The sequence below is a fragment of the Cetorhinus maximus genome, chromosome 12 (assembly GCF_964194155.1).
Source record: "Cetorhinus maximus chromosome 12, sCetMax3.hap1.1, whole genome shotgun sequence".
Taxonomy (NCBI): domain Eukaryota; kingdom Metazoa; phylum Chordata; class Chondrichthyes; order Lamniformes; family Cetorhinidae; genus Cetorhinus; species Cetorhinus maximus.
The window spans coordinates 12555148-12581945 of NC_135890.1; the positions used below are offsets into that span (position 1 = coordinate 12555148).

Genomic DNA, 26798 nt, shown 5'->3' on the forward strand with positions numbered 1-26798 from the left:
TGGTGATGGGGAGAAGAGTCAGTCCAACTGCCTTTCAATGCTAAATGGAGTCATGCTGTCCAGTGGGCCAATCTAGAGCTCAAGTGAACAACAAATTTGAATATTTGGCAACTCCACTCAAATGTTAATTACCTGACTGAATGCTGAGCACTCAGCTACCTAACTTGATGGGAAAAAAGGAACATACAATAGTTAAGTTAGAAAACCATTCTGGTCGGGGAAAGGAGAAAAGTCTAAACTTAATTCCTAGTCCCAAAAGCAAAGTACAATTCTTGGTCACAATCTTTACCAACAATTTGCATCTTAGCATGAAAGTTTGAACTCAAAAGTATGTGGTAGATTCAAAAAGCATACAGCAGTTTATTTGAAGACCATCTAACTTTCCAGTACAGAAGTCATTTTGTGCCAAGTAGTCATGACAGAACTTTTAAGCTCTTGACATTTCATTGCATTCAGTTTGATCCTTCCAAACTAACAGAGATAGAGAAGGCATTCACATCCACCTGCTTTGAAATCGGTTCTTCATTTGACTAAAATTCTCAATGAATTGCCTCTAATATACATTGTTTATAGCTCAGAGTTTAAAAGCATATTTTACTTCAACTCAGTATCCTGGGTTACATTAGGGTATCCTTTAGCAAGATTAGGGTCACCTCCATGAACTCTAGATCCAGTTAACTCTGAAGCTAAAGTTTAATGGGCACCACCCAAATTATCTGAAGCCCCAGAAAAGTAAACAAGATTAAAAATTATACAAGTGTTCATAGTGTTTAGAAAGGCTGGTGTTACATACAAGTTTTTATTGTGAAGTTGCAGTTCTACATAGAATCAATCTATCATAAACTGTTAGTCGATTACACAAATGAATTTTTAACCCATTAAATGTTAGAGCTGATGTTAAAGCAGATGGCAGTAAATACTTCCACAAACAATATGGAATATTGATTTAGCATTTTTACATCTTTCCATGTTTACAGTAAAGAATGCATCTGAATTAAGTCATGGCTTCCCCAACAACCCCCCACCCCACCACCAACAAACCCCCACTGCTCCTCCTTCAAAGCCTCTGATCAAAACTTTTCAGACATCAGTAAGTTGTCTTCTTTGGACAGCACCCCTAAGATATCAGCAAAATTTACACATGATGCCAAAGACAATTGATGGGGTTTCCATCTAGAATCAGTGCAATACTTGTCAGGATCTTGAAGACGCGATTTAAAAAATAAGCCGGCCCCACAATACAAACTTGCTTTTCTGCAGTGCTCATTAATTTCCTTAATGACGCCCAAGTTAAATCAGCCAATTAAGTACAAGATTTCAGGGGGTTTACTTTGAAGGTTCATTCTGCCCATCCTCTCCGAAGATATCATTCTGCTTTCGCTTCATTTCTTCAAAGTCAAACTCAACCCCCATCATCCTCCTGTAAATATCTTTAATATCATCACAAGTGGTCTCAAAGTGGGTGGTTGCATCATATGTTCTAGAAATGAAAATCTGTTAAAGATAAAAAGTAACCAATTAATACAAAAGCGAGTTTGCCTCAGTGCTGTTTTCTGACTATCGCCTACATCGAACCAGTTTTCTAAACTGTAGAGCATTTCTCCTGTTCTGCAGGTCAATCAACCCGTCACATTTGGTTCCAATATTACCCATTGGATCAGATCCAGGGCATCTCTACCAATGGCTTCTCTTCTCACCCAGCATCACCGCCTCAGGAGATAACTCACCCCTAGCAATCTAACATTGGCCAATATTGCTAAGGGCTTAGGGTACAGATGAAGATAGGAGGGCCAGAGAGTTAGTTAGACTTTGGACCTATGGAAGCTATCAATCTGCTCAAATTATTCCCTCATGTCTATTTTTCATGCCTTTTCCCCTGTAAACCTTAACCATAACCAGTGAGGGGGAGGGTAAAGTCACAGTTGAGCATGATCTCTCTGAACGGTGGAAAAGGTTCGAGGAGCTAAATGACCTCCTTCCGTTCCTATGGCCCTCATCTTTACTTCAAGTCCAAAGAGTGCAGATTTAAACGTATATGACGCACACCAGCCATTTAATGCCAAATCACAATGGACCACATCAACCAGCAAGTCCTGATCTCCTCAGCTAAAGGTGTTCACTGTTTTGAATCATCTCAGAATGCAAAGGCATCCCTGCCTTCTTTCCTTACTTTCAACTGCCTCCTTAAATCCTGCTCCCTGACCCTACCCCTTCTATCTAATTAACGTGCAAGAAGCTCAATACATTTGTTACCAAGATTGAGATCTCTTGTTCAGCTATCTCTGCCACATTCTCTCCTTCACCACAAAGCTAAATTTCCTCAAGGTTTCCCCATTGCCCTAATATTGAATCCACTAATTTCTCACTCATCTCCCCATTTATCTTCCAAGTTCAACTTGACCACAACACCCACCTTGTGCTAGTGATCCCAATCCCTACTAAACTCCTGTCCACCCAACTTCCCTTCATGGCCACCATGCTAACTGGTAATATCTCTTCTCAGCTATTGCCTTCCTCACTTTCAAACGCCCCCTCAAAAAGCACACTCTGGAGCCTCAGGAAAACTACTAACCCACCGCCAACATCCCTTTTCTCTCAAGTCCGCGAACATATTGCCTCCCAAAATGTGTGCGCATCTTTCCCACAACTCCATGTTTTGAATCTCTCTAATCAGGTTTCCACTGCCAGCCACACAGACTGCACCAGTGGGGGTATGAGCTCAATCTTCCAACTCTCTGCTGCCATTAGACTAAACTGAAATTATACATACTACCAGGAATGATAAAGTGGTATCCACTGCTCTCAGCTGCCAGAAACTATGAACCTCTATTTCCATGGGCTAAATAACCAATTTACAACTCATGTCGTGATCTACAAATATTTTAGTTGCAAAAGGACTTATGGCATCATATTCTTACCTGACTTTCAGTTCCCACGTCAACTGGAACATACATATCACTGATGCAAACAAATCTGAAGAGCAAAAGTATATGATAAATTTTATTAAGTACCAAAGTATCCTATAAAATTAAGGGGTCACAATTCAATCTACTCGCCTATGCTTTAATAATGAAAAGTTGCTGAAATTGCAGGTTTCATACATCTGATAATGGAACAGCTATAATAGCCTGAATTGCAGATACAAGATAGTCTTTTAATTTGTTATACAATATATAATGACTCTCAGCTCCCCAAGCCTTTAGAAAGAAAGCACCGAACCAGCTAATAGATGGCAGGGCAATCCTCCAGAAATGGGGCAGAGCAACGCATGGAGTTCCACAGCCAGCACTGGTATGACAGACTAAATGGCCTTCCTCTGTGCTGTCATTTCTAGGACTCTGAAAGCATGATTAACAATTCTATTTTAAACTCTGAAGCCCAAGCTTCCATTTTTGGAACACACAGGAACTACTTTCCCCTGTGCTGACACACAAGTCAATACCAGCTCCTGAAAGATGGGCAAGATCCATTTGAAATCACAAGGAGCTGGAGACCATCAGTTTGGAAGATCACATATCAACACACCTGCCACAATAATCCTCCATCTCATTGGGGAAGCTAACAGCAGCACCATATGGTAAATAGTAGCAGCTCCCACCACGTTAAAATGTGTGGACCATACTAGTAATTCTGCCAAGGTAAAAATTACATTGTAGATTGAGAAGTGGTAAGGAGGCTCATGTGGAGCATAAACACCCTCATAGATTGGGCTGAATTACCAGTTTCTGCGCTGTAAAATTTGTCAATTCTATGCAGCTGACAGTATTAGCAATCAGAATTAAAGTTCAGACTGGCAAAATATGCCAAGATCCCAGGATCACAACATTAATGCAATAATTAGAAAGGATACCTTTAATTGGCATGCAGACAAAAAAATTGTCCCATGGGTGTACTGCTTTATAGAGTAGTTCACTTTAATGCAATTCCTCTCCACGTTTTGCATTTTAAAAAGTTTAACACATTGGGGCAGGGCTCTCTGCTGGCCTTTTCAACTTTTGTACCCAATGTCAGGGCAGTTGCATCTCAGATTTGGTGCTATCACACAACCTCTCAAACAAAGTCAGAAAATACCTACCTACCATACTCTCATCATCCATCATTAATGCTACCAATTAACCTATAAAGTTTTTCTATATTGAGTTTGTCTTCCATACTGAGTGGTTTGAAACTGTTCACTGTTTGCATTAGGACTATTACACCAATAGTGAGCTGAGATAACCCCATGATGGTTGTTTGAATGGCACATACCATACTTATTCATAGGCATTTTTACTGACCAGGCTACCATGTATGGCATAGGAATGACAGATCTCTCCTTCAAACATCTTCCTATAAAAATCTCCCAATCAACTTATTATCGAATAAATGTCTTACTCTACAGTTTCAACAAAACATACTCTGCCAAAATGTCCCAAATCAATTCAAAATATTAAAGCATACTTCTGTTCCACAGGCTCCAGAAGATCCAATGCTGGTTGAATTTCACTTTCTGGATCATTGGTCTCCACTGTTGTGCTAATAATGGCAATGTACTTTCCTTGAGCAGCTACATTGTGCGCGTAGGATATCATGCAAATGTAGATGTCTAGATAATGTTTAAAAAGATTGTGAAGTCAAACAAATTCAGACAAGCCAAGTTTTCCATTATCTAAAGACTACAATCTTGACAAAAGATCGAGCATGCTAGAACTTGCCTTTTTTTAATTCATTCACAGGATGTTCGCTTCGCTGGCTGGGCCTGCATTTATTGCCCATCCCTAGTTGCCCTCGAGAAGGTGGCGGTGAGCTGCCTTCTTGAACTGCTGCAGTCCATGTGGTGTAGGTACACCCACAGTGCTGCTAGGGAGGGAGTTCCAGGATTTTGACCCAGCGTCAGTGAAGGAACAGGGATATATATCCAAGTCAGGATGGTGAATGACTTGGAGGGGAACTTCCAGGTGGTGGAGTTCCCATGTATCTGCTGCCCTTGTCCTTACAGATGGTAGTGGTCATGGGTTTGGAAGGAGCCATCTAAGGAGCCTTGGTGAATTCCTGCAGTGCATCTTGTAGATGACACACACTGCTGCTACTGTGCATCGGTGGCAGAGGGAGTGAATGTTTGTGGATGTGGATGGTGTCAATCAGTTAGACTGCTTTGTCCTGGATGGTGTCAAGCTTCTTGAGTGTTGTGGGAGCTGCACTCATCCAGGCAAGTGGGGAATATTCCATCGCACTCCTGACTTGTGCCTTGTAGATGGCGGACAGGCTTTTGGGAGTCAGGAGGCGAGTTACTCGTCGCACGGTTCCTAGCCTCTGACCTGCTCTTGTAGCCACAGTATTTATATGGCTAGTCCAGTTCAGTTTCTGGTCAATGGTGGCACCCAGGATGTTGACAGTGGATTCAGTGATGGTAATGCCACTGAACATTAAACCTGAAACTTCACACTCCAATTCTTCTTGTAGCAAAGGGTTCTACAAACATAAGTCTTGCGTTATCTCACCGGCGATGACCTGAACCCTTTAATAACCCAGCTCTGTATTCAGACATTCAAATCATTCCTTCCGTTTAGAACTGTACCTGGTCTCCCCAATTCTGTCCTTAACCAACCTTTGGGTGTTGAGTGTCTCAGTCCTTTTCCCCTCCGCTCCCATCTTGTGTATATCAATCCTTTACGTCTGTACCCAATGTGCAATACAGGATCGAGGCAGGAAGGCAACCCATTTATAGGCCTTGCTTAATGCTAAATATGATGGCTGAAAATTGGCATGTAGTTGGTCTCCTTTGTGAAGAACACTGCTCTGCTCAAATTTGTGCGCAAGATTGTCTACCCCCTACAGCCCGACAAGTCCAAACTCTGCAGCTCACTTCAAGGGCTATAATGAAATGCAGGTTTATGGAAGCTACTCACCAGATTTTCTGTTGACCTGATTTTGGGGAATGATAATCTGACAGGAATTTACATCTGTTATGCTCTTAATGGGATGACTCATGATGCAGATGACTCGAATCACCTGGCCGCTTTTCTTCACACGGTCGGACACATAACTAGGGTCACAGATCAGCTGCTTGCAGCGGGCAATCTGCAAATAAAGTTTTTTTTTTACTAAATCTGGCATAGTACCAGAACTTTCATCACAAAAGACTACTTGGCCGATTGCGCCTCTGCCAGAAAGCAGTTTTACTGCCAACTTCCAAACAAGTACTTTTTTTGTAGAAAGGCATCAATTCCTCAAAAAAGATTTTTCCAACTCCATGCTGCCTTCACAAACATTCCACAGATTATTTTTTGGAGGATTGTTCCACTGTTCAATGAATAAACTCATAAATCCCAAGTGTTCAAACTAACAGGAATGCCATCTTAAGGCACCTCAATCTAAACTAGCTAACAGATTGCGAAAATTGGCAAAACGGATCAGTCAACTCAGTGAATACTCAAAGCTCTAACATCTACAGTGACCAAAGTGAAACTTGAGTATCATTGCATGAAAATATTTAGTCCCAAGAAATCTACAAATTTTCAAAAATATTGTATCCGTTGAACAATTATCATAACACTAAGCTATATAACTTGCGTATATTGCTAGAAGTAGAAATCAGCAATGGTTATTATCCTGCATGTAGAAAATAATGTAGCTTAACAATGGAGCTGTTGACCTGTCTCAGCAAACACTCAACTAGGTTTGCGTTTGAAGAGACTCAATAAATTAAAAGGGAAAAGACAAATGCTCCATTCCAAACCACAATCGATCACCCAAATAAAAATAGGATAGTTTGCCTTAAATTTTATAAAAGCAGCAGACCTGAATTTGTAACACTGATAAGTACAGGGGGTTTGGGCATGAAGCTGAAATTCACATTTGCACACGCTTGAAAGTGCTTCAGTCCTGGATAATCCCCATTCAACGTGGTAGAAACCTAATGATTTTCAAACTTTACATGGGCAGGGACTCCAAATAAATATTCACACACTCACAGAAACCTTTCTATTGCATCATAACTGTTGCAAGACTATAAGCTAACCAAAGGAAAGAGATACTCCTGTTGCAGAGTTTCTTTGCAACATATCTATAAGAAAATATATATATATATATATATATATAAATAAAGCAAAGTGCTTAAAGATCTCACCTCTCCTTCAGACTTGACTCCAACCACCTGCCCATTTTCCATAATTATTTCTTCAATAGGCTTGTTTAACATATAGGTCCCACCATAAATGGCACTTAACCTAAAAAAAAGGAAACCCAGCATTAAGCCAGGTTTTTCACTGCTTGTGGATAGATAGATCAGCACAGTGTGGTCATAGTTTGTAGCTGTGACCTTTACATAGCAGGTTTCACAATTTATTCAAGAATTAGACCAAAGAACATCAAAATAAAAGACAAGAACATTTGGGTTGTCCAAACACATCCGCAAACATATTTTAAACATGTTGAATTCCTTCAATTTGGGAAAATACGTAATTTGAGCCATGTCCACTGTGTTTCATGGCACTCATTTTAGGTCAGCTCAGAGAAAAGCTAAGGTACTTAGAGAAACATGTATTTTCCCTACATTCACACTGAATATTTAGATTTGTAACTATGAAGAACAGGTTTTTCTGAAACAGATTTTTCTCTGGTCTAGAAGCCACAGACCACTTAGACACTTGAAATCCATGAGTACATACAGACATCTAGAATCATGATTGCAAATATTAGCAAACTCAGTTATATCGCGACACCAAGACTTCACTGCACTTTGCTTGCCAGCACCATGCGATCAAAATACATAACAGTTTTCACGTGTAAAAGCAAAACTAAAAAAAACCTTCAGTCTGTCCGCAAGCATGGCCCAGACCTCCCTGTCGCTTGCCATTTCAACACACCACCCTGCTCTCATGCCTGTCCTTGGCCTGCTGCAATGCTCTAGTGAAGCTCAACGCAAACTGGAGGAACAGCACCTCATCTTCCAACTAGGCACTTTACAGCCTTCCGGACTGAATATTGAGTTCAACAACTTTAGATCATGAACTCTCTCTCCCATCCCCTTTCCGATCCCCCCTTTTCCAATAATTTATATATACTTTTTTTCTTTTCCCACCTATTTCCATTATTTTTAAATGTATTTCCATCCATTGTTTTATCTCTACCTTTTAGCCTATTTCGATCCCTTCCCCCCCATCCCACCCCCACTAGGGCTATCTGTACCTTGCTCGTCCTGCTTTCTACCCTTCCTGTCACCATTAGCACATATCTTAGCCAATATCACCACCATCAACACCTCTTTGTCCTTTTGTCTATGACATCTTTTGGCAATCTTCACCTATCACTGGCCCTCTATCCAGTTCTACCTGTCCCACCCCCCTTAAATCAGCTTATATTTCACCTCTTTTCTATTTTTCCTTAGTTCTGATGAAGAGTCATTCGGACTCAAAACGTTAACTGTATTCCTCTCCGCAGATGCTGTCAGATCTGCTGAGTTTTTTCCAGGTATTTTTGTTTTTGTTTTGGATTTCCAGCATCTGCAGTTTTTTGCTTTTAAAAAAAAAACTTGTTTACTTCTCTGTACGATCGCCCAATTATAGAATGATGAGCCGAGGACAAGCCAAAGGTAGTTAGCCCATCAAGCCAACACTTTGGTCGTGAATTCTGCAGGTTACTTAATTTGATGACTGTGACTGCGTACAGCTTAAAAAAAAAATCAAAGAAAAATTATATTTTTCCCAACCTTATGAATTAATGCTCGAGAGGCAACACTTCCATGACATTCCAAACAGAAAAATTAACACCTGTGGTATTTGGAAATTGCTTTAAAAAAAGATTCAGTGTCTTTGAGTTTTAATCATAAAGGTACTCAAGATTTATAACCAGGCACAATTAACAGCTTTAATTTTAAATAAAGGTGTCAGTTGGACATTTCCAGTTTGAAACCTCCTGCTAAGGTGAAACTTTTCAAAAGAAATGAACATTGGCTCCAGTCATTTGGACAGACCAACATTTTATATATTCTCCTCGATGGTTATGGAGATTAGATGGGCTACACATGGTACTAGAATACCTGTGAACCCTGTAAATTTGAGCAAATTAAGATTTAACCATCAGAGATGTGTCCAAAGAAAAATCTCAGAGAGGAATTAAGTTCCCAATAATCCCCGAGGAAATCGGAGATAGCGTGGATAGTGTGGGCACAGGCCTAAATTACTGATCTCAACTTCAGTATTGTACATTACCTGCAAGTAGCAGTAAGGTACTTTCACAAAAGATAGGGACAATCGGAGTCATGCCTGGCTGTGTATGCACTTCCTTGTGGACAGATAAGTGACAATGGAAAAGGTCTCAGAACAACTCACAAACGCGAGGTCATACTATAAAACTCTATACTGTATCCATATTTTGCTACTTTACAAATACACATTTAATTTGTGTTTTTTCTGGCTTAGAGTTACAAGAATAAAATGCTGTAGTCTAACTTGTGTATTTCACAATGGATTTTTTCCTTGCTAAAGGCCTAAATCCATCAACAGTCCATTTCTGTTTAATAGAACATTTGCTCATGTACAATAAATTCTCACCTGGCAAAACCCTGAGGCAACTCCCCAAGGCCATAGAGAGGGTAAAGGTATGGACTCTTCCCATAGCGAGCCAGCGATTCACTGTAAAGCTTAACCCTGCTTAACGTCTCAAGGCAAGGTTGATCAACGTAGCTGAAAGGGATAGGAAGATTTGAATGTGACCACCGTATTCATTCTTCTGAGAAAGTCAGAGCACTGACTGACAGGACTCATGCTGCAGCTAGTGTTGAGCATGCACCATACCAGCAAGTTCACAATCTCAGTCATATGAAAAGGAAACAAGCTGAAGGCCCAATGGTTCTAAGGGGCATGGGGAAAGGAAAACATATGCATAGCATTCACGCCTCACAAATACCTAGGAAACAAATCTAGTTGATTCCATGGAAAGGCAAGAGCTACATAGTGAAATGCTCTGGTTAGACATTTGAATGAGGACAAAAATCCACTGATACTATGCTACAGACGAACAAATCAGATTGTTCTCTGAAGTCACTGAAAGCTTTTCTTCTGTTTTCTTGTGCCCCAAGTAGCTGAAAATCAAATTTGATAAATGTAATGCACAAATGCTTTGTAATCTGCCACATGAAGGAGGCAAGTATCTGCCACACTGGAGGCAAGTATCATCCTTGGAGGATGAGACAATTTGACATGATCGGGAAGTCTAAAATATTTAAGACCACCAAGTATTTAACTCCATAAAAGGGCTAAATGAGGGAATAAATAAAGCAAATAGATTGGGGAAAGTTGTTTGACAACACTCCAGTATAATGCTGAGCATTCAGGATAAATAGTGAAAATGAACAAACTAAAACTAAACAAGCGCTACCCTATATGGATTGACAAATTAACAATGTGACATACAAACACTACAGGGGAAAAAGGAAGCGTGCTCCATCGGTATTAATATAATAAAAATGCAAATTAAAGGATGATTAGAGGGGCAAAAACTCCATATGGTATTTATGTACATAAAATGTTTATGCTAACAGAAAAATTACTGCAACAACAAGTACTCACTCATCAGTCCTATACAAGGCTAGGGCATGGCCTGTGAAGTCAATTACATCCTTCCCCAAGCCAAATTTCTCATATACATTCTTCATTGTTGTTTTCTTCGGGTCAATGCCATCCCAAGTTGTGGGATCATTTTCATCATAAAGGGAAACACGTTGTAAAAACTTCCTAAACCGATTTTTTTCCATAAAACCCAACAAATCTAAGAAAAAGTATCAATTTATAGTTAGCTCAACATTAGTTACAATAGAAAATTAAGAACATATTACAGCTGAAATTAGTGACAATCCTGACAAGGAAATATAATTTTGTCTTTCACTTATTTGTGGTGCTCCTATAAAACGTAGGAACACTACTAATCAGTTTCTTTTCCGTTAGCACCAATGGCCTACATATTTTACAATATTGCAAAGGTACAATATGGTCAATTAAACATATTTTTAGCGAAACACTATGAACAGACACAAACCAAAGGTTCAAGAGATACCCAATTCATTTAGCTTGAACTGCTCTCACACTCCAACCATCAGTTACAGACCTGAAAACATCTTAGTTTTGCAAAAGGGTCTGTCTAGACAGAATTCAAGTTTGGAAACCCACCAACAGCAGCTCCCCCAACCCCACCTTCCCCAGCTCAGAACGTGTATGGTAAAAATTCACACAACTGCTTTTTTTCCCCACCACTACAAGTCTAGTGACAACGATGGGTTAAACATTTAGCAGAACCAGAGCTCTCACGTATACTGCAACAAATTTTGCTAAATCAATAGGACAATTTGCTTAGGTTATACATAAGCAGTGTAGTAGACCATTACAGCAAGTGGCAGGATGCAGATTAAATTTCCCAATTAAAGCTTCTGATCTCATCAAATAGCATAAAGCATTGATTTCACTTGTAAAAAATAAACAGTCACAACCCACCCATAAGGCAGAAAAATGGCAGAATTGTTATTGTTTCTACCAAGTTAATTAAAAATTAGATTTTTCTATTAGTTGACCAATGTAGCAGTGTCCAAGTTGCTTGGTTCCTGGTTCTACAAAACACTTGTGGTCTGGATCTTCACAATTAACTTCTAGCACATTACTGATTCTGTCTGGAAATAACAGCAAGAGTTCCACCATTGTTATTTTTTTGACATGCAAAAGTATCAGTCTGTGAAAACAAAGCAATTCCTCCTCTTTATCCCCCAACCCATCCTACTCTAGAAATGAACAAAGTGTATTTTCAAATACTACTCAAGGGGGAAAATAGTTGAGAAGCAGGGAAAAGAAAATCCATTCAGATGATTTCGGTGGACAAGTTGAACGTGTTACATTTAATAGAAATGCAGTTACTGAGTCTCAGAGGAAGTAGTACAATTTCCAAATCTTAAGGAGCAAATGTCTGCTTACAGGACTTGCAAAGACTGTTGCAACACAATGGTACTTTAATTCAAAACCAGCACAGCAGGATAGCACCCTACACATGCCTGCTGTTCTAACTGGAAAAAGAGTTGCTATTCTGAATCGGATAACAAGAGCTTGACACATATTTTCTGTCTTAAGCGCCACTTGTAAATAAAAAAAGAGGCATTGGAAGGTCCATCGGCCAAGCCTTTTCCTACAGAAGTAGCCAATGGCATTTCAATTGGATTAGTTTTACTTCATTTTCGAGATCAGACACAATCGGTAGAAAAGAAAATGTGACCCATGGGTTATAACACATCCAAAATTACATAGACTATTTCTTAACCGCCATCTCCTTTTGGCCATTTTGTTTCCTACTTACTGGATGCCAAGGCTTCCTTTTCAGTAGATGGGACCTTGTAGATTTTGCCTTTTTTGTAAACATAGCTGCCTTCAATGACCTTAAAGTCAAGGTACCGGGTGACTTCAGTATACAGTAGCATCTTTACAAGTTGTCCTGCAAACAAAGCATTATATTTTTTAGATTACATACCAGTACACATTTTAATTGAAATAAATCGCAAAGCACTGCGGGCATCAATATAGAAAGAGGGGGCAGGAAGCACGAGTGAGAAAAAAATGGAGGTAAAAAATGAATTTACATATTGCTTTACGTGACCTCAGGACACCTTTAAGTATCAGCCTAGATTGTTTGCTGATCTCTCAAATGACAGGTTTGTACTCCTGTTCTTCTGAACCAGAGACAAGTATGCTATTGATTCAAAGCTGACATGCTATATATTCACCAACTGCTTCTTCTGTGCATTTACACTATTCCCTTAATTACACATCATTCTTCACACCCCAGCTTATGGCTGTATGAACCCGGTTTACCTACCATTACTTAGTAGAGTAGCAAAAAGGCATGCTACAATTAGCACAAACACCCATTGCTTTTTGAGGAGAATATGGGGTTATTGGGAACACAAGAAGAAACAACCTACATACTAACGATCACTTGGTTGACATAGCAGGGGAGCAATTGTGGGGCTAGGAGTGGTACTAGTAAGAGAAACATATAAATATATTGTGTGCTCTGCCCCAAAGCAGCCCCTAGCTCAATATCTCACTGAGGTGGCTTCCCTAAGACCTCCATCTAACATTATGCTTGCAGGGACAGGCACAGCCAGACACAAGTCCCTTGCTGTAGGACAACATTCATTTGGAGAACAATGCCATTAAAAAAAAAAGAAACATGCTTTCAAATTATTAAACATTCATGGTTCAAGTATTTATGGTCATGAACAACCACAAAATAACTGCACCCTCAATCTTATCTTTTTCATCTCCTGAATAACATAGGCAGTTTGTCCCATAGGTTATACTAAATATTTCAAAAAGGGAATTCCCTACCATTTGCCATAAGAAACTTTGGAATCAGATCCACGTTCCAGTCTCTTCCCCTGCCCATGGACTCTGGTGGTGATCCAGGGAGATTAAATCTTTTGTACAGCTGAAGAAAAAAAACATTAATTTAGAATAGTGTGAACAAAAAGTGCTTGGATTAACCCCTCTTGTAAAAAAAAATCATATGCACAAAAACCAGGACAACAAATTCAAACCAACTTGTTTGGACTATGGCATCATTACTCTTTTTTTTGCAGAGAACTAAAATCTTAATCTGTATTTTTTTTTGAGGGCAACTCTCAGGAATGCTACAAAAAAGCAAGAGATAGAACTAGTGTCTGTAGTTACAATTCCTCAGTGACCACTGATTTAAATAGCTGGCCAAATACAGTCCACAGGAAGTGAAAAGCATTCAAGGTCATAGTTCTGAATTAAGAGTCTTTTTTATTTGCTGCCTGGAAAATGGATCAACAGGGATGTACCCCATTTTGTTGCTAAAAACAAGGACAGAAGAAACATTATGGAGTGACAGCTCAAGTCAAACTCCATGACTTGGCAATTTGTGCACTAAATTCCAGGTACACATGGATCCATAAGTTAGCCAGCCATAGGTGACACCCAGAGCATAAGAACAGCTATACTGGTGTGTGAAACTTACTTCCATTTACATAACACTTTTCATTCTTTAAGTGAAGTGTTTTCTATAGGCAAATGAGGAAGTTACTTTGTGCCAGCAATGCCCCACAAGCAACCTGAATAAGTCAGTCAATCTGCTTTTGGTGTTGAAGGCTCAGGGTAAAGTATTGGTGGCCTGTGGGCCTTTAACCGTCACATAGAGTGCAACACTACAGTTTAACATCTCAAAGGATTGCATTTCCAACAAGCTGTTTCCTCAGAACTGTAATGAAGCGTTGGCCAAGTCTAGATGATGGCCTGATGTGGGGGTCTAGCCTACAATCTTCTGGTCCAGAGATTCAATTACTCCAACTAAGCCAAACCAGCAATCATAAGAGACAATTAAACATGGTACAGGTATGTCGTATTTCACTAATGGTGAAATGTCGGATATTGTTAAACACAGCCGTGATGTGGAAGCCAGCTGATGGCTCCTAATCCACTAAGTTTTTGACATTGAACAGAATGAAGTCAGTTGCACATCCTGGTTATTTTGCCTTCGGGGGCATATTGGCCAGTGAGGAGAGGTCAATGTTCTGACTTTCAACATCTTTTTTTAAAGAAAGGAAATAAATTGAAAGCATCGAGGCAAAAAAGATCAAAAATCATGATTGCATATATTAATGCCAAGTGAAGATAGGAAACAAGCAGTTCGTCCTTATTACTTACATCATCCAGGGGCGTTATAGATGCACTTTCACCTCCATAGTAAGAGTTGCGATCCATGTGCAGCACCTTCTTCCCTTTCACAGACATTATACCAGAAAGGATGCATTCCTGTGAAAGTTAAAAAATAGTCAGAACTGGATAATTCAGATGAAGCAATTTGAGCTGTTGGATCAGTCACAAGGCTCTTTACCAGAAAACAGTACAATCGTGCAAAGCCTGTTCCACGCAGCATTATTCAGACAAGAATTTATAGATAACCCATCTGTATAAATTGAATCCTATGTTATGGGGATCCAACAATGTTGTAGCAGAAAGTCACGTTAAGGAATTGCAATGTAATTAGCCTGCAGAACCAAGGACAATGGCATAAAATTTCCATTCACAAAAACATTATTCAGAAAACTGTTGGCAAGTTATTAATGCAGATTGCATTATTTACCCAGGTACTTCCGGGAACAGCCTTAAGAAAATTTGAGAGCTACAAGTCAAGATTCTCAAAGGGGAAAGGTCAACTACAATGAGTGAACAAGTGAGCAAGAAACAAGCTATGAACCAAAATAATCTCAAATATTTAACCTGCCTTGTGCTATTTACATAGCTACTATAACCTGGGATACCAAAAGTAACTTTTTCTACAATTCGCACCCGGATTTTCAGATTTCTCTCCCCCCATCCCCCAAGCTTGAACAATAAGCATTCAAATATGGCTGAATATAATGCACCATAAATCCCAGCCAGAACAGAGATGATTAGGTCATTTCCCCATCAATCACCCAGAGACCTTGCCTTCGTGGGGGCCTGGGATTATCACATAATTTGTATTATATAACTATCCTGCACTCTCTGTATCTTTGCTGGAAAAATAGTCCCACTGTACTTGGGAGACTCTTTGCTCTTTCAGTCTTGGTGACTCCATAAATTAAAACCACAAATCCTGCTCTGCCTCCAACGCAGTGATGTTGATCTTCACTCCATTTGAATATAGTCGTGAACTGAACCTTGTAGATGATGCAGAGGTTTAAAGCATTCCATTATGGATAAATACAAGATACTGATGACTTTTTTTAAAAAACAAAAATAATCTAATGTCTTAAAATGAGTGTCTTAAAGCAGATTGCTCATTATGTATGCATTTTAAAGTGAGTGTGAGGGACTGGGGGTGGGGGGGTGGGGGGGGGAAGACACAAAGTCATTCAAAACCCTCCTCAAAATTCCCCATTCCTCTTTTTACTTGGTATCCAAACCCACTCTTAATGAAATGTCTTGGATATCGTACTTTGTAAAAAGGCACCATACAAATTGTGTACACTACCTTTGTTAGTAAACCTGAAATTGAGTTTAGGCTATGTAATATAAATTCGATCAGATGCTTAGCTAACTCATGCTATAAGATCATGTCACAAATGATGATAATCAAGATTCCAACACTGCCCATAGTAGCTTTCTTTACATTGTCAAAGTTGCCTAGTTAGTGAAAGTGATTATTTCAAAGCTAATCTTACAACTTCAACTGCATATGCATACTACACATTGTTACGTTTTGCAGAGAAAGGTAAACTCAAAACAGGAAGTAAAGAGGAACTTGCAAGTCAAGGTCTCAACAGTTAGCGAAATAAAAATCTGCGAATTGAAAGCAAATTTTCTGGCATGAATTTTTTTTAAAAAAGTACTAACAGGCAGCAAGAAAAGCTAAAATTAATAATTCATTCAGGTGATAAAGCTATCAACTGCACAAGTGCTTGAAATGTTTTAGGATGTGTAACAGTGGATTACGATGTGATTTGGCATCCTTCCTGGAGAAATACCACAAATTCAAATTTCCAACAAAAAATTACTCAGCTAACACTTATTTCAGGCTTTGGTATACTTCAGTCGCAGAGCTGTTACAGTGCAGGAGGCCATTTGGCCCATCGCGTCTGCACCAGCTCTCCGAATGAGCATTTGACCTAGTGCCATTTTCCTGTCTTCGCCCTGTAACCCTGCAGATTGTTTCTTTTCAAATATACATTGAATTCCCTTTTCAATGCCTTGATTGAATCTGCCTCCACTACACTGTGGGTGCTTTCCAGACTCTAATAACTTGGAGCGAAAAAGTTTTTTAATATTGCTTTGTCTTCTTTTACCAATTACTTTAAATTTGTCCCCTCTCACCCACGATCCTTTCACGAGTGGGAACAGCTTTTCTCTAACTTCCTCCTGTCCAGACCCCTCATGATTTTGAATACCTCTATCAAATCTCCTCTCAGGCTACTTTTCTGCATGTCTAGTCCTGCACAGCAAGTTCAGGATCAGCTTCTGCAGAATTCTACTTTGTGCCAAAGCCTTCCAACACTGCCAGATTCCATTAAAGACTTTTTCTGATTCACAATTCAACACATTTGTTAAAACCTTATGGCACTGTAATATATTTCTGGCTACAAGCTGTAGGTTATTAGTTCAGCTTCCAGGAAGAACACTACAATATCATATTGGAGCATTTTGACCCATCAGGTCTCTGCAAGCAGGCCAATATTGCAAATATAGTTGCCACGTATCAAACAATCAGGGTCCTATAAAAGCACTGACACTTCTCAGCAACACTGCAAGTGGCTAAATGGAGGAATGGGTGACAGGCATTCTGCAAATCAATCATATCAAAGATACCATTTTACCATGCAGTTTCCAATGTCACTAGCTGCAACAGCTTAAAAATTTTTTCTACAGATATCAGTGTACAATTCAGGCTTACTCCCGACATTTAAAAAGATTTACTCAAACTAATCAAGTTCCTCATGAGCAAAATGTCATCTGTTTGTGCACCATAAATAGAACTGTTCACTGAAGTACCAACAATTAGCTTTTAATAATTTACTATCAGCCATACAGAATATGTCAATATATGCCTGTATAGGTCAAACAGCAGTAAATGCATTGTCAGACGAAAACCAGGTTACATGTGCAAGATATGCACTTAGAAAACTGAACCAACCCACAGGAGTTTAAAATGTTTCCTTCATACATATTTACTGCCACATTAACTTTTTAAAGTATAAATGGCCAACTACTAAATTTGTCCTGCTTTCTGAATATAACCAGTGACAAAGAAAGTCTACCAACTCACTGAGTGTGGTGGAATCAGAACATGCTTGTATCGGTCACTTCCCTGATGCAGACAAGGCAGAACTATCAGAGATTTTTCTTTGCATTTTTTATTTACTCCACTTCCAGGATTATTCATACCCCTCCACTCCAGGGTAAACTGAGCAAATTCCAGTATGTGAAATTTCACGTTACACATTACCATGCAGCTATCTTCTCTGGCCAAACAATTCAACAGACAGAAACTTGAAAACCATATTTCACAAAACATCTGATCTCTATCTGGATCTGCCCTTTTAACCCTTGATCCCATTATTCCCAAATACTCATCCAATTATTTTGAAAGCATTAATGGCTTTTGCTAGGATTATATTACATGTGTGATATGAGAAAGCCATTCCTTCCTAATCGCACCTCCCTGAGGCTTGCTCATACCTATAATTATCCATGTCCCAGCATTTTAAAATCTTCATCTCAAGTTATATAGATAAAAGAAGGGGACTTGGTTATATGCAGTCACCACTCAAACATCCTTGTGCTTGAATTGTCACCAATACAGGAGCATCTTAATACAATATTCTAAATGTAGTCTCAGTGATGATCAATACCTTTGTTCCAGCTATTAGCAAAATGCCTCAAGAACTCCGCCACGGTCAGCAATTAAACTCTTGTCATCCTGTACACATCACACGCTCCACTGTGCAATACATCCCTTGCCGTGAGCACACGCTTAATTGGTTCAGACCCCCAGGCTCATGTTGGTCAACTGATTGCAGAACCCACCATCCCAAATTTTAAATTGCAAGTATATTCCTTATCATTTCTGGATGTCATGAATATCACAGGAGCTAGAACAAGCCTCACTGGAAATTAGTCATTGCCCCAGTCAGAAATTTTCACCTTCTTTATAATTTTAACCGCAACCCAAGGAGTCAACTACCAGTTCACAGTGGACACTTGCATCTTAAATTAGTCTATTCCTAGGCTGTAGGAAGCCAAATAAAAGATTGAATGCAGTGAATTAAATATCTTAGTTGTTTGGCAGCACAATACCAGTGAACAAAACCTCATTGATACTCATCCCACACGCCTATAAGTTTAATCAAGCATAATTACATGATACATTCAATTACATTTCTTGCATAATATTCTTGCTAATACTCTAGATTTTAAAATCCTAAATTTGAATGCAATTCCCAGTACTTAATCTAGCAACATAATTGTCATCACAGATTCACATGAATGATGCTTTTTTGTGTCTGTAGAGGGCATCACAGCAATGCTATGCATCAATTTCCAGTTCTTACAGAGCTGTACATGATTGTAGATACAGGCCTACACAAAGCAACCCCAATTCTGAGCCTGATACTTTGATTTCCTTTGAACTGGGAGATGAAGAGACAAAAGAAAAAGGTCACAAAATGTTGAGGGGTTACAAAACACTCTTCCACTCTGGGCATTCAGCGAGATCAAAAGACTGATGAGCATCGGTTTAAAAACATTAAATATGTAATTTTCATGAGAAGTCTATAATAAATCAAGCTTTGCTTGCATCATGACAACTAGCAACAATACAATTCAGAGTTTTGTCTTGTGTCTGCCTGAACCACGTTTCAACCCTTGTGAAAATGGTGCCTGTCATCATTTTGTGCATCATAATGCTCTCAAAACGGCTGTATCTAAAAAGACAAGAGGATACACACAATGCCATTTGCTGACACGCAAAACATCCAGCCCACAGGCAGGAGTTTTAAAGTATAGGATAACTTACTGAAATTACGCTAAAAATGAGAATTAGCAAAAATTTGACCAACTACTTATTTATCTTATGCTTAGGTAAGAATGTCTACACCTTCAACAAACTGACGCACCTTTAGCCCTCTACAGACACAAAAAAAATCATTCATTTAATCTGCAATGGCAATTACATTGCTAGGTTAAATACTGGGAATTGAATTCAGACTTGGGATTTTAAAATCTAGAGTATTAGCACTACATTATGCAAGGAATGTAATCGAATGTATTTAATGTTATTATCTTAATTAAACTTTTAGGTGTGTGGGATGAGGAGTATCAATGATAAATGCAACAAGATTCCACATCAGTAATTAATGGCTACAATAAGGAATGCTGGAACAGAGGTTCCAGTTATGTCGAAGAGGCTTTAAAACCGGAAACAGTATAGTCTGAAGTAACAACGAATCAGGCCGAAAAGACAAGAGGCAGTCATGCATACAGACATATCTGCGCGCACACATACCACTTTGGAGAGAATCCAAAGCAATATAGCAGGTACAGCAGATATTGCAACCAGATTTAAAAGGATTTAGGTCTTTTCTATATTGTGGATATATCAATGTGGAAAAAATGAGCCTGTATATGGTAAACTGAAACACAATCAGAAAAATCCTTAGAATGTGGACTATTAAAAAATTAGTGCAAACATTTGGGCGACAGTAAAAAAGATAAATAAAATGGACTGTGCTTCGCTTGGACTTCAAATGGACTGGAATGTGAGGCGTTGTTCAGGATCACATATGAAGTGCTGGACACCATTCAAATCATCTAAATGTAGAAGGATATTAAAGCCCTTGTGGAAATTCAGGTCATTAAATTGTTTGTAATTTTTTATGGTCAAATAAAGCTATATGAAAAATACATACAAATGAAGAAAAATATAGATTTCACACAAAATCTGAAAACCTCTTCAGGGGGAAAACAAGAATGAAAATCAAAAACTGCTTTTGACATCTACTTCAACCCGTTCAATACTAAAACTTGGGAACAAGGGCCAAAAGTAACATTTGAACAGTAAATAAAATAATGCCCAGAGACAAGAGGAGAACTAAACTTGAACTTCTAAGGCTAACACACTGGTTAAAAATGCTCAAAACCTATTAAATATTCTTTCACTTCAACTACAGGAGAGGTGTTCTCTGTGCAGCATGCTAAGATTTGTCAAGTCCCAGACTGTGCATTAACTACACAAGAACAAGTCACCCATTTAAAAATGCCATGAAATGGGGCACATTTTGGCATAACCTAATGAATCAAATTAATGATGGTCTAATCCAAGTTTACTTTGTTAGTTGGCTCTAACAGAGTGCAGCCTCTTCTAGATATAATAACCTTTCTCCTGCCCTCCACCTCTTCCAAAACTTAATGCTTAATTCTATACTCATTATCATGGGAACAGTCTTGTAAAATCCAATCCCGCAGTCTAGCGAATTAGACTTGCACATCTAAATGGTGAACCAAAAAGAATCAAATAAGTTGTGGTTGTAAGGCACGAAGAACACACAACCACTGTTTCCTGTAGCGTCTAAAAGGAACCTTTCCAAGAAAACTGAGGAGCCCAGTTTTAATTGCAAAATAAACCATAAACAACCCACCCAAACCTAGTACAAATCAGCTTAGATTTGCAAAATCTCTACTGCTTTCCATACCTCAAAAGATTTTTTTTGCACAATTACACGCTTGGAAAGCTATTCAATTGGAGCTCATATTTCGAAACCCTCCAGGCAATCGCTCTTATAACCCATTAACATATGTTGCTTTGTAATGAGTTTACTGAAGGATCTGGATGGCGGAAAAAATGTTTAAAGGGTGCAAAGAAAAAATGACATTACCAGTAGCAACACCAGAACAACAATATAGACTACTTGTATATTGATCTTTTACTATTTGCACAGTATGGTATCGTTGGTAGTTGGGCAGTTTAAAACAATTTGAAAAATAATTTATAACAAGGTTAATATACTGGTGGCCTTTCCCTATTCAAATTAGATTAGAGATTAAGATAATGAAAGTTAAGCAAAACACATCCTGCAACTTCCAAAGGCAGTTTTATTGACAGTGCAGTGAAGCCAGAGATTTAGTGGTTACAGTGGGCTTTAAAACCGACAACTCAGCTTCTAATACTAACCAGAATTTGACCTCATCCCCTGGGTACTACCATTCTTCCACTACTGACTGTCATTTTGATTTCAAGCAACAGTAAGAGTTTTGGAAGCAGGGAAGTGGAGGTTCAAGGCCATGGAGGGATTTGAAAACAGGACACGAATTTTGAAAGAGCCATCGCTTCAATGGGAACCCGTGCAAATCAGCAATCAAATGGGTAATGGATGAACAGGACTCAGTGCGAGTTAAGACAGGCACTGTTTTGGATGACTTCAAGCTTATGGAGGCCAGCCAGAGGTTCACTGGAATAGTCAAATCTAGAAATAACAAAGGCCTGAAAGAGATTCAGCAGGGCGAAGTGAGAGAGCAGAACTGACTGATATTACAGAGGTGAAGATAAGCAATTCTTGGTGGTGTGACTGTGTGGTTGGAATTTCACTTGCAGATCGAAAACGCCAAGGTTTCGAACAATCTGAGCTAAACAGCAGCAAGACAGAAAAGCATCATAACTCATTGCAACCACTACAAGGGATGTAAGGAACTGCCACTGATGTTTAGATCCTTCAATTTATTTGCTCAGATACAAAATGTTTGCCTTTTTAAAACAAATTACCAGCAAAATACTAGCCAGATGGATAAGTACACCTCTGCTACTTATAATATTTCAGGCATTTAAATCAGAGTTGTGTACCCTAAATTATTTTGTGACATACTGTGCTGAACTGATTTTCAAAGCACTTCATAGTGCCTATGACAATACTGCCTAACAACCATGCAGGATCTTTTTCCACACTCTAAGGCTCCTCTCCCAAATTGCTTGGTGTAACAGAAGAAACCAATGACAACGTTATTGCTAAATTTAAGGTGCCACTATGATTAAAAAGAGGCTTCACAGCACAGTAAATTTTTTTTGAATTAATATTCATAGTACACAGTGCAGGCAACAAGTACAAGTAAACAGTTTTCAGCATCACCTCCAACAATGACACTTCAGCTGCCAGTATAAACACTGCTCCAAGTGCCAACAAATGGCAAGTGGACCAGTTGAAATGCTGCTGCCCACCTCTGTACAGCCAACGCTCTATATTATAAATAGCGTATTTTTAACAGCAGAGAATCAGAGCCAAGATTCAAGTAGTGCTTCAGGTACTTACAAATTGGCCAAGAGGTTTGACCTTTAATTCCTCATACTTTAAATGTACAACACCCTTTAATGTGAAACTAAAAGGGTGTCAATAAGATCATGGGAAAATCCTTAAAACCAAACCATACAAAACTTTTATTTAAAAAAAAAGGTTGTTTAACTGATTAATTTTGAAGATTTGCTTTAAACCAAATGCAGGTTTTAGAGTCACTCTTTGGAGATTTGGCAGTTTTTACTGTGCAGGTTTTAATGCCTTGAAATAGCCAGCCACCTTACCACAGCATGGATCCTTCTCACCTCTGATTTATCTGTATAGCTGCAATTTATGGATTTACAAATTCAGCAACCTAATGACTGCTCATCCTTCTACTCTGGTATCAGACTTGCCCAAAACTAACACCTGCAATCACTGGCTAACCTAGCAGTGATATTAGACTTCAGCACCAACGTGAAAAGTAATCCAGATCCACGTGCACAGAAGTCCCAAGTTACAACTTAAAGCAAGTATATTTCTTAACCAGAGACTAGGTGTTGTGCCCAGGACACACAATCTTCAAATCTTTTGTTTCTGTCGAGTATTGACTTATAATTACTGTGCAACTACTTTTCCCCCATAATGTGCCCAGTTCATAGTAGAGACGATCACTGCAACTCCCATTTCAAAGCAGAACTGAGAGCCGATTGACTCTCAGACTTCCACAATTAAACTATGCACCATCTGTGTCTTCTAATACGTTGAATCACACTGTTTTTCCACTTCCACTTACGGTATTGTCTATTGGTTCACTGCTATTGCACCAAATTAAGTGTTTAAGTGGTTACCAGACCTTTTCTTTTACAAGTTCTCTCTCTTCCACTTCTCTCCCAGGTGTCAGCCTGAGCTCAGTGGTAGCACGCACATTGAGTGTCAGAAGCTCATGGGTCCAAGCCCTACTCAAGAATTGAACACAGGTTAGAATCACACTATAGTGAGGGATTTCTATACTGTCTTTCAAATGAGATGTCAAATCAAGCCACATCTGCTCTGTTAGGTCAGTGTAAAAGGCTTCATGGTGCAATTTATAGAGGAGCATGGTGTTTTCCTGGTGCCTTGGCCGATAGTTATGCTTTCCTGGGACCTTCTAGTGCACAAACTGGCAACTGTGTTTTCCTACATTACCACAGTGACTACATTTCAAAATGTAATATCATTGGCTGTGATGCACATTTGGGATATTCTGAAGTTGTGAAAGGTGCTATTTAAATGCAAACTCATTCATTTCTTTCATCCTGCAGGCCTTTTCCTTCAACTTGGCTTGGGTGACATGGTAGCTAAGATTATCTAAGTAATGTGCACACTACCCACCCATTCATTAGCAAAGGAGACAGGGGAAGAAAACAGGAAAATCCATTGAATAAATGAATGTGTTTAATGGACCAGTGACTTTCCTGTACACAAATTCTTTTTACAGCTAGACCATAACTTAGGAGCAACTAGCTAATTTCATTCTCAAGTCCTAGATAATAAAAACCACAATGGATAAAGGAAAAACAATTATAATCTTGTTTTTTTCATTTGCCAAATTGAAATGCAGAGAAATAAAATGCTTCTAAAGGACAAATTAAACAGTCTGAGTGGCTCTTTCCGAAAGAATTTTAAAAATACATTTTCCATAAAAAATGATGCATTGGAGCTGCATGTTAAGGGAGGCAGGGAGAATGGAAGTTGCACTCTTATTAACCAACTGAGAGGAATTTTTTTCTTTATTCTTTCATGGGATGTGGGCACTGCTGGCAAGACCAGCGTTTGTTGCCCATTCCTAATTGCCCTTAAACTGAATGGCTTGCTCAGCCATTTCAGAGGCAGTTAAGAGTCAACTACACGTAGGTTAGACCAGGTAAGGATGGCAGATTTCTTTCCCCAATGTGAACCAGATGGGCTTTCACAACAAATTGACGATATATGTCATGGTTACCATTATTTAATTTGTTCATGGGATGTGGGTGTCACTGGCTAGGCCAGCATTTATTGCCCATCCCTAATTACCCTCGTTCAGAGGGTATTTAAGAGTCAACCACATTACTGTGGCTCTGGAGTCACATGTAGGCCAGACCAGGTAAGGATGGCAGATTTCCTTTCCTAAAGGACATTAGTGAACCAGATGGGTTTTTACGACAATTGGCAATGGTTTCGTGGCTATCAGAATTTTAGTTCCAGATTTTAATTGAATTCAAATTTCACCATCTGCCATCATCCAGAGCATTCCCCAGGGTCTCTGGAACACTAGTCCAGTGACAATACCACTATTATTGTGACTAGTTTTATATTCCAAATTTATTAATTGAACCTATGTTCCCAGAGAATTAGCCTGGGCTCTGGGCTACTAGTCCAGTGACATTACCACTACGTTACCATTTCTCTGAGGCTACTTGCCCATTTCTCCTAAAATGTGCCCTGCAACTTTGAATTCAAACTGACTTAAAACATTATACTCTCAAAATCTGAAGTGAAACAAATACATTTTCATATGCAACATGTTAAATATACTCACCACACAGTAAACAGTATAAATAATTGTGCTTTAAGCTACACCCCACCATTCAAAATATTTGCAGACATCACTTCAGTTTTGCACCAGCAAGATAAAGAATTCACTTAAGACACAGCTGAGAGAAAAAAAACAGGTCCAAAGTCCTGATGTGTAAATAGATCAACTACTGACCCATTTTCAACCATGCTGATTAAAGAGAATCTAATGCATACCCAAAACACACTTCATCTTTAGTCTAATATCTACCGCACTAGTTTACTTGCACATCTTGGGTATCAAGCTTGGCAAGAGGACCGTATTTTGCGCAGTTATTTTACTAGGTAATGCAGCATAAATACGTTCCCTCTGCAACAACGTTATCAAATTATCAGGAAAGCTTTTTTTTTAAAAAAAAAGCTAAACCATTTCCCTCCTCATACCTTTCAACGGGAGCATCACTTCTGCAGCTGTACCACACTGTGAAGTGTACAATTGTTAACAGTTCAAAGGGGGCAATTTCAGCTTTTAGGCTCCACCTGTTCACACGAAGTAAATGAACCAATGAAGGAAGTTGGGAAATTATGGTAGCTTTATTACCACTTTAAAATTTTCCGGAGCGCACACATTTAAAAGCCGATAAGAGAGAGAGAGAAAAAGACACCACAGAAATTGCTGGAGCTACTCAGCATCCGGAGACAGGGAAGAAACACGGTTAACGTTTCAGCGGAATTTCCCACACTCGCTAAATATTTCCAGCTTTTTCCGTTCTTAAAATTTCAAGTTTCCAGCATCCACCGTATTTTGCGATTGCGTCGCGGAAGATTATAAATTGCTTAGTTGGGTTGGGGGAAAAAAAAAATATCCCCCACACAGCTCTCCTACCTCCACCCATTTCGCCCAGCCCCGGGCTTCACCACCGCCAACTCACAAGCTTCCGGTATCTGTATGTATGTGTGTATATATATATATAAAACCCCCATTCGCTCAATGAATCATAAACCTTCATCTGGGGGATGGGGAAAGAGGCGCCCTCAGAGGGGAGAGAGGACAATGGAAATACAGCCCCCCCCCCCCAATGTCTGCTGATGCTGCAGGGTCTGAGTCCATTGCCCAACTCCCTCCCTCTGACTCAGCTGGAAGGAGAGGGAGAGGCCTGAGGCCTAGGCGGGCGCTGCCTCCCTCCCTCGCTCGCCCCAGTAACTACAACACGCACCACCCCGCCCGCCCGCCCGCCCGCCCGCCCGAGTCAACAACTCACCGTCAGCCCGGTGCCCAGCACGATCACGTCGTATTCCTCATTCATCTTAGTGAAGGAGCGGTTAGGGTTTTTCTTTCAGTCGTTCGTCTGGGGATATGTGTGTGTGTGTGTGTGTGTGTGTGTGGAAGGGGGGGGAGGGGATGGGGAACTAGCTCGGGCGCTCGACTCCGATCTGGAACAGTCGCTGCTCCCTGGCGGCGCACGCGCACAACGCGCTCCTCTTT

At 39.5% G+C, this 26798-nt stretch overlaps 1 protein-coding gene across 1 annotated transcript; it reads right to left on the reverse strand.

Annotated features, from left to right (window-relative positions):
* Window positions 1-336: 336 nt before the first annotated feature.
* On the reverse strand, window positions 337-26798 carry gdi2 (GDP dissociation inhibitor 2). The gene is made up of 11 exons (XM_078553029.1): window positions 26575-26798; window positions 14685-14792; window positions 13347-13446; window positions 12316-12450; window positions 10551-10749; window positions 9534-9665; window positions 7109-7208; window positions 5889-6060; window positions 4441-4585; window positions 2919-2973; window positions 337-1494 (listed from the first exon to the last, which is right to left on the reverse strand). The coding sequence occupies exons 1-11, from the start codon at window positions 26617-26619 to the stop codon at window positions 1327-1329; spliced, it is 1359 nt and encodes a 452-aa protein (XP_078409155.1). The 5' UTR covers window positions 26620-26798; the 3' UTR covers window positions 337-1326.

Coding starts and splice junctions, on each gene's coding strand:
- gdi2 (XM_078553029.1), bottom strand. CDS start 26,619: ATGAATGAGGAATACGACGTGATCGTGCTGGGCACCGGGCTGACG. Junction 7,209..9,533: donor TTGCCTCAGGGTTTTGCCAG/GTGAGAATTTAT, acceptor CCTTTTTTTTAG/GTTAAGTGCCATTTATGGTG. Junction 4,586..5,888: donor TCAGGTCAACAGAAAATCTG/GTGAGTAGCTTC, acceptor AACATTATCTAG/ACATCTACATTTGCATGATA.